At 56.2% G+C, this 13,434-nt stretch overlaps 1 protein-coding gene across 6 annotated transcripts in view; it reads left to right on the plus strand.

The window, feature by feature from the left end:
• The window catches only part of ARHGEF40 (Rho guanine nucleotide exchange factor 40), a 19,916-nt gene continuing 6,482 nt past the window's right edge, over positions 1 to 13,434 (plus strand). The window contains exons 1-16 of one of the 6 annotated variants that reach the window (XM_063715455.1): positions 1 to 839; positions 3,492 to 3,689; positions 4,390 to 5,635; positions 5,787 to 5,954; positions 6,100 to 6,220; positions 6,815 to 6,911; positions 7,018 to 7,098; positions 7,229 to 7,345; positions 8,630 to 8,725; positions 8,826 to 8,941; positions 9,330 to 9,456; positions 11,090 to 11,212; positions 11,303 to 11,446; positions 11,937 to 12,547; positions 12,670 to 12,904; positions 13,257 to 13,343. In XM_063715455.1, the coding sequence (XP_063571525.1) occupies positions 837 to 839; positions 3,492 to 3,689; positions 4,390 to 5,635; positions 5,787 to 5,954; positions 6,100 to 6,220; positions 6,815 to 6,911; positions 7,018 to 7,098; positions 7,229 to 7,345; positions 8,630 to 8,725; positions 8,826 to 8,941; positions 9,330 to 9,456; positions 11,090 to 11,212; positions 11,303 to 11,446; positions 11,937 to 12,547; positions 12,670 to 12,904; positions 13,257 to 13,343 (3,570 nt within the window). In that variant the 5' untranslated portion in view covers positions 1 to 836. Of the gene's footprint in view, positions 840 to 3,472; positions 3,690 to 4,389; positions 5,636 to 5,786; positions 5,955 to 6,099; positions 6,221 to 6,814; positions 6,912 to 7,017; positions 7,099 to 7,228; positions 7,346 to 8,629; positions 8,726 to 8,825; positions 8,942 to 9,329; positions 9,457 to 11,089; positions 11,213 to 11,302; positions 11,447 to 11,936; positions 12,548 to 12,669; positions 12,905 to 13,256; positions 13,344 to 13,434 lie in introns of all 6 variants that reach the window. The other 5 variants (XM_063715454.1, XM_063715456.1, XM_063715457.1 and 2 more) reach the window with 5 other exon arrangements.

Genomic DNA, 13,434 nt, shown 5'->3' on the forward strand with positions numbered 1-13,434 from the left:
ACCCTGCCCCCTCGGCCAGGATGTCCGCCCCCATCCTAAGCCTTCGCTGCTCCCTAACTCCCGCACACTCCCGCCTTCCCCAGGCAACACAGAGGAGCCCATTGTCAGCCCAGAGATTCCAGGCCCGAGGAGATGGAGGGAAAGGAGGGCGGGCAAGCCCCCGGGGGGTTGGGGAATCCCCTGATTTCCCGGCCCTCCGCTCTCTGCTAGGCAGGCAGGGGCCTGAAGGTCTCATTTGAGCCCTGGGTCCTGCCAAAGTCTAGAAACCGATGGGAGAAGAGGGTCCCGGGCGAGTTAGAGCGGAGAGGCTTTCCAGCCGCAGGAAGACCCCAGTTCTGGGAAGGGGCGGCCCCAGGGAATTCACGCACGCCCCAGCCTTTGCAGCATCCCTTGCCGAGGCTAAACTGATCCCGCGGGGAGCGAGGCCGTGGCGGGAAAAGAGGGGCATCCTCGGCTGGGCGGGCCTCCGAGGGTCAGGGTCGAGGTTACCCGCTGGAGGGCGGGGCGGAGAAGAAAGAAGGTTGCCGGCGAACGGGACGGATAGGCTGGGGACGCCCGGGGAGCGGCAGAGAGTCTCGGCGCGGGAGACAGAGTCCCGGCAAGGGGTCCCGCGCGGAGGCGGGGGCGGGCGCTGAAGGGCGGGGCGGGGAGGGGCGGCCGTCTCGGCCCTCCCTGGCGGGGCCCCGCGGCCTGGAAGCCGGAGCGGGCCGAGCCGCCACCGCGGCCGGAGCTGTCCCTTAGCCAGACCCGGCGAGACACGAGCGGCGGGAGGGAGGCGGTGGCGCGCCCGGCCCCGCCCGCCCGACCAAGCGTCGGACGCGGCCCGGCGCCGAGCCATGGTGAGTCCAGCGTCGCAGCCCCCTGGGTCCCCTCGACCTTCGCGCAGCCCGCTCCGGGCCCCCAAGTCCCCAGCCTGGTGCCTCCCGAGCCTGCCTCGGACTGTTCGGCGCTCCTGGGACTCTCCTCCCTCCCATCCCCCCTTCTTCGATTTGTCTGTCTGTCTGCCCGACTGTTTAGCTCTGTCCCCACCGGGTATTGCCCTCACCCTTTCTTCCTCCTCTCCTCCGCCTCCTCCCCCATCCTCCCTTGGGTCTCTCCCCTAATCCACACACCTCCCCCTCCCCGCCCTCCTCTGTCCTGACCTGTGCCTTCCTTTCCTGGAGCTTCCCTCCCCCTCCTGGTCCGAGCTCCTTACCCGCGGGAGACCCCTGCGGGTTGGTCCTGCAGCGACCCTGGAAGAGGCCCGGCCCCTCGGGTCATGAGAACTGACCTGCATGGAACCACCATTTTCCATCCCTGTCCCCAACCCGGTGAGGCAGGCCCACCCATCCGGCCCTAGGGGACTGGCCACAGCTGTGGCTGGGCCGGGTCCAGGGGCATGGCCAAAGAGGGAAATTCCCGCAGAGAAAAAGAGCTGCCTCAGGATAGTTGGGGGTGCTTGGCGGGAGCTCACAATACCAGGGGGCGTGACACAGCCAGAGCCGGCCGGAGTTTGCGGAGGAGGGAAGTGCCCCAGAGCTCTTGCTGCAGGGAACTGAAGGGCTGCCTCAGGGCACTCCTGCTACAGAGGGAAGGGAACACGAGCCGGAGCTCCCTGCAGGGACTAGGGGACCCTGGCAGCAGCAACTTGGGGCGCTGGAAGCTAGAGGGTATGCTAAGGAGAAGCCCACACCAACAGGAGTGAACACTGCCCTGGGAACTTTCACTGCAGAGTACTCTGAAGCACCGCTGCGAGAGTGGGCACTGCCAGAGAGAGCGCCCACTGCAAAAAGGGCGGGGGCATGGCCAAGGGGGCGCTCTCTGCAGAGTGGAGGAGGGGGAGAGGCCTTGCCAGGGGGAGCTCCCCGCAGGGAGTGGAGGAGGGGCAGGGGCACTACTGGGGCCGCCCCTCTACGGAGGGAAGGGCACCCTCTGGCAGGGAGGCTGGAGGAAGAAGAAAGAGGAACTGGGCCAGGGAGAGCTGACTCAGTCTCTCTGGTCTCCTCTCTGGTCCCCGCCGGCAGGAGGCTGGGTCTTCGTGCTCCCGCCCGCCGCCTCCCTCCCCAGACCCCTCCTCCCCTCCTGCCGCGGCCGTTTCCTGTGGCTGAGACTCTCGCTCAGCCATGAGCTCACCGCCCCTAATGGGTTGCAGCTGCCTCGCTGCTCAAGCCCTAGCTCCGCACTCCCTGCCTTGGAGCAGACGGCCCCACTCTGCCTCACCCCCGCCCATCTCCACCTTCCCCCCACCCACGCGCACTGCGTCCGCCTGGTCCCGGGAACACTGGTGGTCTGTCTGCTCGCCCACACACCTTGGGGCCGGGTCTGCGCGCTGACGCACTGAATGTCCCGTCTCTGGAGTGGTTGCCCTAACTTCCCAGACGGTCGAGACAAACGGGCAACTCTGGATGGACGAGCTCAGAGAAAAATAAGCTATTTTGTTTTGTGGCAAAGGCAAGACATGGGGGTAGGGCAGGTAGAGACTAAGGTAAAGGCTGCATTGAGTATCCCCTTCCCCATTTACAGCAAAAAAGAAAAAAAAAAATCCAGTAAAAGGAACTTCAAAGACTGTCTTGAAAAAGAAGTTTGCAAAGGAATAGCCCAAGGGGTGGTTGTTTAGGTTACGAGTTGGAGAAAGATGTCTCATTGACTCACTTAGGGAGGGGAGTCTGGATGAAGCAGGGCTGAGTCTTTTTGAGACTCCTAGTGGAGGTTGGCAGAGAGAGGTCCCACTGGAATCAGAAAAGACCAGCTCGAATGCGCACCATCAAGGCCTCCTCCTCCCTTCCCACAAGTTCCTCTTGTGACTTTTTTTCTCTTTCAACTGCCCCCACCCGGTTCTTTGTAATCCAATCCCACATGCTCTAAGATTGGGTGATTGCTTCAGAGCCGCTGTGGGAGAGGGAAGAGGGATGCTAGAAAGACCCAAGACAGTCACAGACAGTCTTTCCATCCTCCTCTTTCCACCAAATGACCATCTCTAGCATACAAATGACCATCTCTCTTTCACCAAATGATCATCTCTGGGACAGAATTGTGGGTGATGGCACCTCCACTTAAGATGGGGAACTCTGGGTGGTGGGTCTTATGAGAAGGGATTTGCAGGATGGCTGTGTGGAAATCTCCCTCATCCCCTCGAGTTCTCAGCCATAAGCTCAGTCCCCTGATAGCCCAGAAGCCTGTCTTTTCTCTCCTGGGAAAGATCTATGCAATCACTCCAACTCACGAGCACCCGGAACAGCCCTGATCAGGGGCATTCACAACAAATTCTCCCTGGATCTCCAAAGCCAAGGTCTCAGAGCTTGAGTGTTGAGTGCCCTGCCAGGTTTGTGCACTCTGGCCCAGCCCCACTCCCATTCTGGGCTCATTAGCCAGCATTTCCTGAGTGCTCACTTTTTGCCCACATTGTACAATGTGGGCTTTGGAGAACACAGCCACCCCCAGACTAGTGCAGCTCCCAGGGAGCCATGATTGCATGATCTCTAGGGATCTGTAGCCTGGTCCTATCTCTACAGGAGCCTGAGCCAGTGGAGGACTGTGTGCAGAGCACTCTCGCCGCCCTGTATCCACCCTTTGAGGCAACAGCCCCCACCCTGTTGGGCCAGGTGTTCCAGGTGGTGGAGAGGACTTATCGGGAGGACGCACTGAGGTACACGCTGGACTTCCTGGTACCAGCCAAGCACCTGCTTGCCAAGGTCCAGCAGGAAGCCTGTGTGAGTGGCCATGCATCACTCTTCTGCCTTCCCCAAGATCCACTGCCACACTCTACAGACTAGCCAGGCTGACTAATGCCCCCACTAACCTAGAGATACAGCCTCCCCTCATACTGATCTCTCCAGAATCACTTAAGCTTCATTCTCTGACCTCCCACAAACTTTGACCTTCACAGGCACTGACCATTCAGATGCTAACACACACACACACACACACACACACATTCATCTTCCCCAAATTCATCTTGACCCCTAAGAAACACTGACCCCCAAAGACCCTAACTCTCCAGACCCAATTCCAGACATCTTCTCCCCCTCATATGAATTTCTCAAGATACTAACTCCCCCATACATTAGTCAACAGAGATCCTTCATTTCTACAGATATAAAGACTCCTAAGAGTCTTTAACTTCTCCAAGACAATGGCATCTGCTGACCATGTCTTGGTAACGATTCAGTTCTTACCCTCCTACACATGGAACTAGCTTCCTAAAGAAGCTTCCTACTACTGGGAGACCGATCAGTCCCAATCCCTTCCTCTCTGCCACCTGAATACCCCAAATCTCCCCTCCTGCTCTCCTGAGAGTATAACCTTCCAGGCATAAGGCTGGTCCTGCCTAGGGTGGGCCCATTCTAACTGCCCTCTTCTGCTGGTTTCTTCAGCAGAGGCCTGAGTGCAGCCTCCCACCTCTCTCCCCAGGCCCAATACAGTGGATTCCTCTTCTTCCATGAGGGGTGGCCGCTCTGCCTGCATGAACAGGTGGTGGTGCAGCTAGCAGCCCTACCCTGGCAACTGCTGCGCCCAGGAGACTTCTATCTGCAGGTGGTGCCCTCAGCTGCCCAAGCACCACGACTAGCACTCAAGTGTCTGGCCCCTGGGGGTGGGCGGGTGCAGGAGATTCCTGTGCCCAATGAGGCTTGTGCCTACCTATTCACACCTGAGTGGCTACAAGGCATCAATAAGGACCGGCCAACAGGTCGCCTCAGTACCTGCCTACTGTCTGCGCCCTCTGGGATTCAGCGGCTGCCCTGGGCTGAGCTCATCTGTCCACGATTTGTGCATAAAGAGGGCCTCATGGTTGGACATCAGCCAAGTACGCTGCCCCCAGAACTGCCCTCTGGACCTCCAGGGCTTCCCAGCCCTCCACTTCCTGAGGAGGCGCTGGGTACCCGGAGTCCTGGGGATGGGCACAATGCCCCTGTGGAAGGACCTGAGGGCGAGTATGTGGAGCTGTTGGAGGTGACACTGCCCGTGAGGGGGAGCCCAACAGATGCTGAAGGCTCCCCGGGCCTCTCCAGAGTCCGGACGGTACCCACCCGCAAGGGTGCTGGAGGGAAGGGCCGCCACCGGAGACACCGGGCGTGGATGCACCAGAAGGGCCTGGGGCCTCGGGACCAGGATGGAGCACGCCCCCCCGGTGAGGGGAGCAGCACCGGAGCCTCCCCTGAGTCTCCCCCAGGAGCTGAGGCTGTCCCAGAGGCAGCAGTCTTGGAGGTGTCTGAGCCCCCAGCAGAGGCTGTGGGAGAAGCCTCCGAATCTTGCCCCCTGAGGCCAGGGGAGCTTAGAGGAGGAGGAGGAGGCCAGGGGGCTGAAGGACCACCTGGTACCCCTCGGAGAACAGGCAAAGGAAACAGAAGAAAGAAGCGAGCTGCAGGTCGAGGGGCTCTTAGCCAAGGAGGGGACAGTGCCCCACTGAGCCCTGGGGACAAGGAAGATGCCAGCCACCAAGAAGCCCTTGGCAATCTGCCCTCACCAAGTGAGCACAAGCTTCCAGAATGCAGCCTGGTTAAGGAGGAATATGAAGGCTCAGGGAAGCCAGAATCTGAGCCAAAAGAGCTCAAAACAGCAGGCGAAAAAGAGCCTCAGCCCTCTGAAGCCTGTGGGCCTACAGAAGAGGGGGCCAGAGAGAGAGAGCTGGAGGGGCCAGGCCTGGTGTGTATGGCAGGTGAGATGACACTGAGTGAGGCTCATGGGGCAAGGGCCAAAGCAGGTCGGGCCTATGGGAGGGGGCAGGAGGAGGAGCAGGGTTAGGCTGGGAGCAGAACAACCAGAACCGTCTTAACTTCAGTCCCATTTTTCTGTCTGTGTCTGTGCAGGACACACAGGCCCAGAAGGCCTCCTGTCTGACACTCCAACACCTCCACTGGAGACTGTGCAGGAAGGAAAAGGGGACAACATTCCAGAAGAGGCCCTTCCAGTCTCCGTCTCTGATCACCCTGATGTAGCTTGGGACTTGATGGCATCTGGATTCCTCATCCTGACGGGTCAGTGGGCATCAGTGGGTGAAGGGAAAAAGGACTGGGAAAGAGAAGCAATTGGGTGGGCTTGGGGACTGGGGGAGGCAGGGTGGAAAGGAGGTAGGCATGGACTGCTCCCAGCCAGGACAGCCTGGCCATTTTGTGTCTTCAGGAGGGGTGGACCAGAGTGGGCGAGCTCTGCTGACCATTACCCCACCGTGCTCTCCTGAGGAGCCCCCACCCTCCCAAGACACGCTGAACACAACTCTTCATTACCTCCACTCACTGCTCAGGTAACCGAGGCCCAGTCCTGGCACCCTGGACACTAACCTCCTGATTCATGAGGACCCTCACCTACTTCTTCTCAGGACACTGACCTTCTGACCTCTAAGGACACCTACTTCTTCAACCTTCAGATTTCAAGTCATTGACCTTTGGCCTTACTGACCCTGACCTCCAGCTTCACATCTTCACTGATCCTCAAAAGCAACACTGTTGACTTTCACTCTCTTCCAACCCTACCAAGATCATCAGGACATTGGTTCACTTATTCAACAAACATTTATTGAGCACCGGGTACCTATTAGGCACCATACTACAGGCTGACATTGAATGCATGCCATTCCAGAACAGAATTCTTAACTTTCCAGACATTAATCCCTTGACCTAGTAGCCATATGAATATAGACTCCTGACTGCTAGGTCACTTCCTCTTATACACACATCCCAGAATTTGGCCCTTTGCCCATTTCTTCCCAAATGTACCGGCAACTAATTTCTCCTGAGGACTATTAACTAAAAACAGACCCTGTATGTCTGCCTTGCCTTATCTGCTATCCCCCAAAACACACACACAGCAGCCTCCTTGGCTCTTCCTGCTCCCACAGGCCTGATCTACAGATACTGGGGCTGTCCGTCCTGCTGGACCTTCGCCAGGCACCTCCACTGCCTCTGGCACTCATTCCTGTCTTGAGCCAACTTCAGGTAACCACCCCTTGAACAGACAGTTCCCCTGGATCCTCACTCTTCACTAGTGGCCAGTCCAGGACACCCAGTTGCCCAGTTTAGGGTTATTCTTCTCTGTCCTTAGGACTCAGGAGATCCTCCCCTTGTGCAGCGGCTGCTGATTCTGGTTCATGATGACCTTCCAACTGAACTCTGCGGATTTCAGGTTTGAGCCCTTCATTCCCACCTGGTTTCCCATCAGTAGTGGAGAGAGGAGAAGAGGCTGGCTGGAGCCCCAGGCTGGTTTCTGAGTCCTTAGGTGCCCAGGAAGAAACCCCCTGCCTTACCCTCTACAGGGTGCTGAGGTGCTGTCACAGAATGATCTGAAAAGAGTGGCCAAGCCAGAGGAGCTGCAGTGGGAGTTAGGAGGTCACAGGGACCCCTCTCCCAGTCACTGGGTAGAGATACACCAGGTAAGCTTCCCCTCTACCACCTAGCATGCTGGCAGCCAGGAATAACCCAGCTGAAGACATTCTAGGAGAGAGGCCAGGTCCAGGACATACCATAGGGTTGCAAAAAAGTGGTTTCCATTCCATTCAATTCAACAAGTATTTATGGCTCCCAAATCATGAGGAAAACATGTGCACTGCGCCGTGGTCTACTGGGGAGATAAGAGGAGTATGTTAAATTATTATAATTATTATTTTTAGACAGTCTCACTCTGTCACCCAGGCTGGAGTGCAATGCTTCGATCACAGCTTACTGCAGCCTCGACCCTCTGGACTCAAGCAATCCTCCCACGTCAACCTCTTGAGTAGCTGCGGCTACAGGCATGTGCTACCACACCCAGCTAATTTTTGCATTTTTTTTTTTTTTTTAGAGACGGGGTTTTGCCATGTTGCCCAGGCTGGTCTCAAACTCCTGGACTCCAGTGATCCGCCCGTCTCAGCCTCCCGAAGTGCTAAGATTACAGGCATGAGCTACTATGCCCAGCCAAATAAATTCTTAATATGACATTAAGTAGTATATGATTTTTGGTGGGAGATAAATCATGAAACAAGTAGAGAAGAGTGCAAGATAGTGTCATTGGGTTTCTGGAAAGCACTGAGAGTCAGAAGGCTGGTTCTTGTTCCAAATTACTTTACCTCACTTGCAGAAATAGTGCCCTTTCTGTATCCACTCCTTGCACCAACATCCAGGCCTCAGGATCCTCATCCGCGAAGTGTAAAAATCACAACATAATTGCTAAAGGTCCTTCCAGCACTTATCTCATGTAATTCTGTGAATATAAGTGTTGTGAGTATTCAAGAAGAGAGAAATAAACATGATCTGAGCTGAGTATGAAAGAGGGGTCTGTAGATGGTCTCTAAGCTTCGCCTTTAGTGTCAAAGGGGAAATTGACATGAATAGGCAGAGAGAGGGGGTGTGACAGGGTGAAGCCCCACTGAAGACAGAGAGAAAGGAAGGTCACAGTTACCAAGCTGTACAATGTGCCAGGCCCACGTTAGTTGCTAAACTGGCATCATCTCCTTCAAAATCACAGAAGCCTTTCTTCTCCTGACTTTACCGTTGAGGAACTGAAGTTCAGGAAGGTTTCTGAACCTACCCAACATCATACAATTCGTTAGCAACAGAGTCAGGAACTGAATTCAGCATTGCCTCCATAAAAGTCTCTGGGGCTACCTCGCCCCAACCCTAGGGCTTAAGTTCCTTCTTAAACTCTGATCCTCAACTCCATCCCTGTGTGTGGGTTCCAGGAAGTGGTAAGGCTATGTCGCCTGTGCCAAGGTGTGCTGGGCTCGGTAAGGCAAGCCATTGAGGAGCTGGAGGGAGCAGCAGAGCCAGAGGAAGAGGTATGAAATGAGATGGGACAGTGGGGGGATGGGATTCGGATGGGGCTGGGGTGGAGACTCTCTGGTGGAACCCCAACTGGCAACTCCTCCCTGTCCCCAGGAGGCAGTGGGAATGCCCAGGCCACTGCAGAAGGTGCTGGCAGATCCCCGGCTGACGGCACTGCAGAGGGATGGGGGGGCCATCCTGATGAGGCTGCGCTCCACTCACAGCAGCAAGTACGAGGGATGGGTGTGCGGAGGCAGGTGGAAGTGGGAGGTGGAGACACAGCCGAAGGCTGCCAACAAACCTTAGCTGCCAGACCATTCTTACTGTGCATGTATCTGGGCAAGATAATATGCTTTTACACTTACTGTCTCATAACCCTCACAACATCCTTGTGTGCCATTTACTATTACAAATGAGGATTTGGAGGATCAGAAATGTCTTGGCCAACATCGGTCAGTAAAGAGTCAGGATTCAAACCAAAGCAGTCAGGGTTCAGCCCATGCTTTTGATCCATGCTGCTATGCAACCTCTCATGTTTGCATCCCTCAGAGGCACGGAAGGACAGAATTGAGGGGCTCTACAAGGGAAATGATTCATTCTTCTGTGTTCCTTCCCCAGGCTGGAGGGCCAAGGCCCAGCTACACTGTATCAGGAAGTGGACGAGGCCATTCACCAGCTTGTGCGCCTCTCCAACCTGCACGTGCAGCAGCAAGAGCAGCGGCAGTGCCTGCGGCGACTCCAGCAGGTGAGCCAGGATCCCCTTGTCCCTCTTACTCAGCCTGGGAGTGTGGCCTCCAGCAACTTTCCCGTTGGTACTTATAGTTGATGGTGTTCTTCTAGCCTGGCTTGGTTGAACGTCCCTCCCTCCTCCTCACATTTGTTGGTCAGTATGAGATTCAACAAGAGGGTGGGAGCATCATAGCACCAGTAAAGAAAAGCCAGATCCTCCCCCTCCCCACTGTTTAAACTTGATCGAAAATGCTGAGAGATTGTGAGAGATGCTCAGCTGCCCTAGGGGATTCTGAAGAGCTGATCAACTCTGGAGTGCCTACCACCTTAGCTGAAAAATAATAAAAGTCTATTGATACCAGCTCATTAGTTACACTGCCACACACACACCCTTAACTCCTTATGCGATGTCATCCCCCAGACCTGAGGCCAGAAAGGTCCCACCTCCCTCCACCTTGGAAGGGGAGAGCATTGAAAGCACCTAAGAGGAACTACAGGCTTCTTTGTGGGGAAGATTCAGGAATAAGGCTGGCTTCTCTGAACCTTGATTCTTCCCTCCTGGGGTTAAAAGCCCCATAGGGATTTGCTCTCCACCCTATCATGTGGGGTACAGGGGGCTTTGAAATCTGATTGTTCCTCCTTAGCCCCGAGCATGGTGAATGGACACTTCATGGACCTGCATGTGGACATCAGGGGAAAGGTCACCTCAGGGCTGGTGCTAAAGCGGGGGCCAAGACTTTCTGTTTCCTAGGATTTCTTCATATTGGCTTCCTCTAAGCCAATATCCTAGAGATAGGTTGCATCTCCTCCTGTTTGCTTACCTGCTTGTTAGCTGTTTCCCCAACTGTTTAAAAACAAGATTTGGAGTCTAATGTGCTCAGCTTGAGTTCTAGTTCTGCCATGTGTAAGATGTTGGACAAGTCATGAAGCTTCTCTGAGTTCCCAAGTCCTCATCTGTAGAATGCGGATGGTAACAATTAACTCACAACGTGGTTAGAAAGATCAAATGAATTCAGCAAAGGACTATAAAAGTGGTTATTGTTGGCACTGGCTATTAGGAACAGTCTCAGACTTCTCATCCTCAGGCTGTCCCACCCCCAGCTTCCAGCCTTTCTTCAGAAGAAAATATTATCATCCCTTTTTGGTCAAACATCTCAGAACCAGCATGAGAGTTCATATAGCCCCATATTAGGAAATTAAAGCCGGACACACACACACAAACACACACACACACATACCCCTTCTGTGCTGTTTCTCCAGGCTTGGTCCCTGGGACCCTTTCCCACCAGTTGCCAAGGCTTGGTGAAGGCCCTCAGTCATCCCTATGACCCTCATCCTGCCTTTGGTTCACCCCAGTTTGATGTACTTCACCCTCGGGCATAGCCCTGGAACTTTGACCCACCTCCCTCAGTGCTTCCCATCAGCCCAGCTTCCCTCTCATCTGCCTTACCAAAGATTTCTTACTCGGTTTCTCATTTGACCCTTGTGGAAACTATTACCATTCACTGTTGTCATTCCCACATTGCAGATGAGATGCAATGGTTCACTCAAAGTTCTATAGATTGGGGTGGTGGGGCTGATGCTGGATCTCAGCCCTTCCTTGCCTTTCCACTCCATGACCCCCTGCCCTCCCACCCCATCTGCCTCAGGTGTTGCAGTGGCTCTCAGGCCCAGGGGAGGAGCAGCTGGCAAGCTTTGCTATGCCTGGGGACACCTTGTCTGCCCTGCAGGAGACAGAGCTGCGATTCCGGGCTTTCAGCGCTGAGGTCCAGGTGAGAAGGGGCTGGAGGGCAGGTGAGAGGAGGCAGGGGGAGACTACCTAGGAGTGAGGACCAGGTCTGAGCGCAGCCTCCCTTCTCCAGGAGCGCCTGGCCCAGGCACGGGAGGCCCTGGCTCTGGAGGAGAATGCCACCTCCCAGAAGGTGCTGGATATCTTTGAACAGCGGCTGGAGCAGGTTGAAAGTGGCCTCCATCGGGCCCTGCGGCTACAGCGCTTCTTCCAGCAGGTGCACGCAGAGCCTTTTCCTTCTGTGCCCCCGTTTCCATTTATTCACTTCCTTTCTGCCTGGAGAGGCTAATCAAGTTGTTAAAAGTGGAGGCCGAGGAGCCCATCTCCTAGGTTTTTGCTCTTAGCTCTGCCACCTCCTTGCTGAATGACCTGGGACAAGATACTAAACCTGACTGTGCCTCCATAGATCTACCTCACAGGGCTGCTGTGGGGATTACACGAGGCAATACATAAAAGCCCTTAGCACAGAGCCTGCCACTCATAAACGTCGTATGAGTACTGGTTATTCTTTTACATAGGCTCTTCCATCTCCATACCAACTCCGAGTGACATGGTTAGGCAGTGATGCTGGAACAGTGGGAAAATGGGAGAGTGATGGGTATTGGGAGGCCACAGGCAAGAGGACAAGGGCTGTCGTTGGGCATCCTTCGTGAGCAACACAGGCCCTTACCCTTTCTCTCCCATCCCCAACCCCTTTGACTTTGTAGGCACATGAATGGGTGGATGAGGGCTTTGCTCGGCTGGCAGGAGCTGGGCCGGGTCGGGAGGCTGTGCTGGCTGCACTGGCCCTGCGGCGGGCCCCAGAGCCCAGTGCCGGCACCTTCCAGGAGATGCGGGCCCTGGCCCTGGACCTGGGCAGCCCAGCAGCCCTGCGAGAATGGGGCCGCTGCCGGGCCCGCTGCCAAGAACTGGAGAGGAGGATTCAGCAACACCTGGGAGAGGAGGCGAGCCCGCGGGGCTACCGACGACGGCGGGCAGACAGTGCCAGTAGTGGAGGGGCCCAGTGGGGGCCCCACAGCCCCTCGCCCAGCCTCAGCTCCTTGCTGCTCCCCAGCAGCCCTGGGCCACGGCCAGCCCCATCCCATTGCTCCCTGGCCCCATGTGGAGAGGACTGTGAGGAAGAGGGCCCTGAGCTGGCTGCAGAAGCAGAGGGCAGGCCCCCCAGAGCTGTGCTGATCCGAGGCCTGGAGGTTACCAGCACTGAGGTGGTGGACAGGACGTGCTCACCACGGGAACACGTGCTGCTGGGCCGGGCTGGGGGGCCAGATGGACCCTGGGGAGTAGGCACCCCCCGGATGGAGCGCAAGCGAAGCATCAGGTGAGATCCCAGCCCAACTGGCTAAGAGGCGGAGCCAACTGCCCAGTAGGAAAAGACGATGACATTGTTGGGGGTACTGGCTCCCTCCCACACCTCCTCTGCCACTCCTATTGTGCCTGCAGTGCCCAGCAGCGTCTGGTGTCTGAGCTGATTGCCTGTGAACAAGATTATGTGGCCACCTTGAGTGAGCCAGTGCCACCCCCTGGGCCTGAGCTGACTCCTGAACTTCGGGGCACCTGGGCTGCTGCCCTGAGTGCCCGAGAAAGGCTTCGCAGCTTCCACCGGACACACTTTCTGCGGGAGCTTCAGGGCTGCGCCACCCACCCCCTACGCATTGGGGCCTGCTTCCTTCGCCACGTGAGTGATCCCCTCAACTTCTTCCAAGTGCTCTCCCTTCTCTGTTCCAGCCTCATCCATCTGTCCCTCTTTCTCTGTACCCACGGCCCTCTCCTCCTATGTGTGGTCCATGACCTTGGGGCCCAGCCCTGTTCTGTGGGCACTTCTGCCTCTACTCAGCCTCTGCGCCCTGCTCTCAACAGCTGCCTGGACTATGCTCTCTCCACAGGGAGCCCTTCCCTCCCTGGTAGGCTGAGTGCTCCCTGGTGACCCATCCCTCATTTGGGCTACAGAGAGGATAGAGAGGGGGAAGAGAGAGGCTTGTCTGCAGGGGCCTCACCGGGGACACCTTATCTGTTCTTTACTGGCACAGGGGGACCAGTTCAGCCTTTATGCACAGTATGTGAAGCACCGACACAAACTGGAGAATGGTCTGGCTGCGCTCAGTCCCTCAAGCAAGGTAACTTTTTCTCCAACCTTCAGAAGAAAAGTAGAGGGGCCAGGAAGACCTAAAAACCCACCCAACAAATCCCTCAGGGAAAAAAAGCTTT

Source organism: Pongo abelii, chromosome 15 (genome assembly GCF_028885655.2).
Source record: "Pongo abelii isolate AG06213 chromosome 15, NHGRI_mPonAbe1-v2.0_pri, whole genome shotgun sequence".
NCBI lineage: Eukaryota > Metazoa > Chordata > Mammalia > Primates > Hominidae > Pongo > Pongo abelii.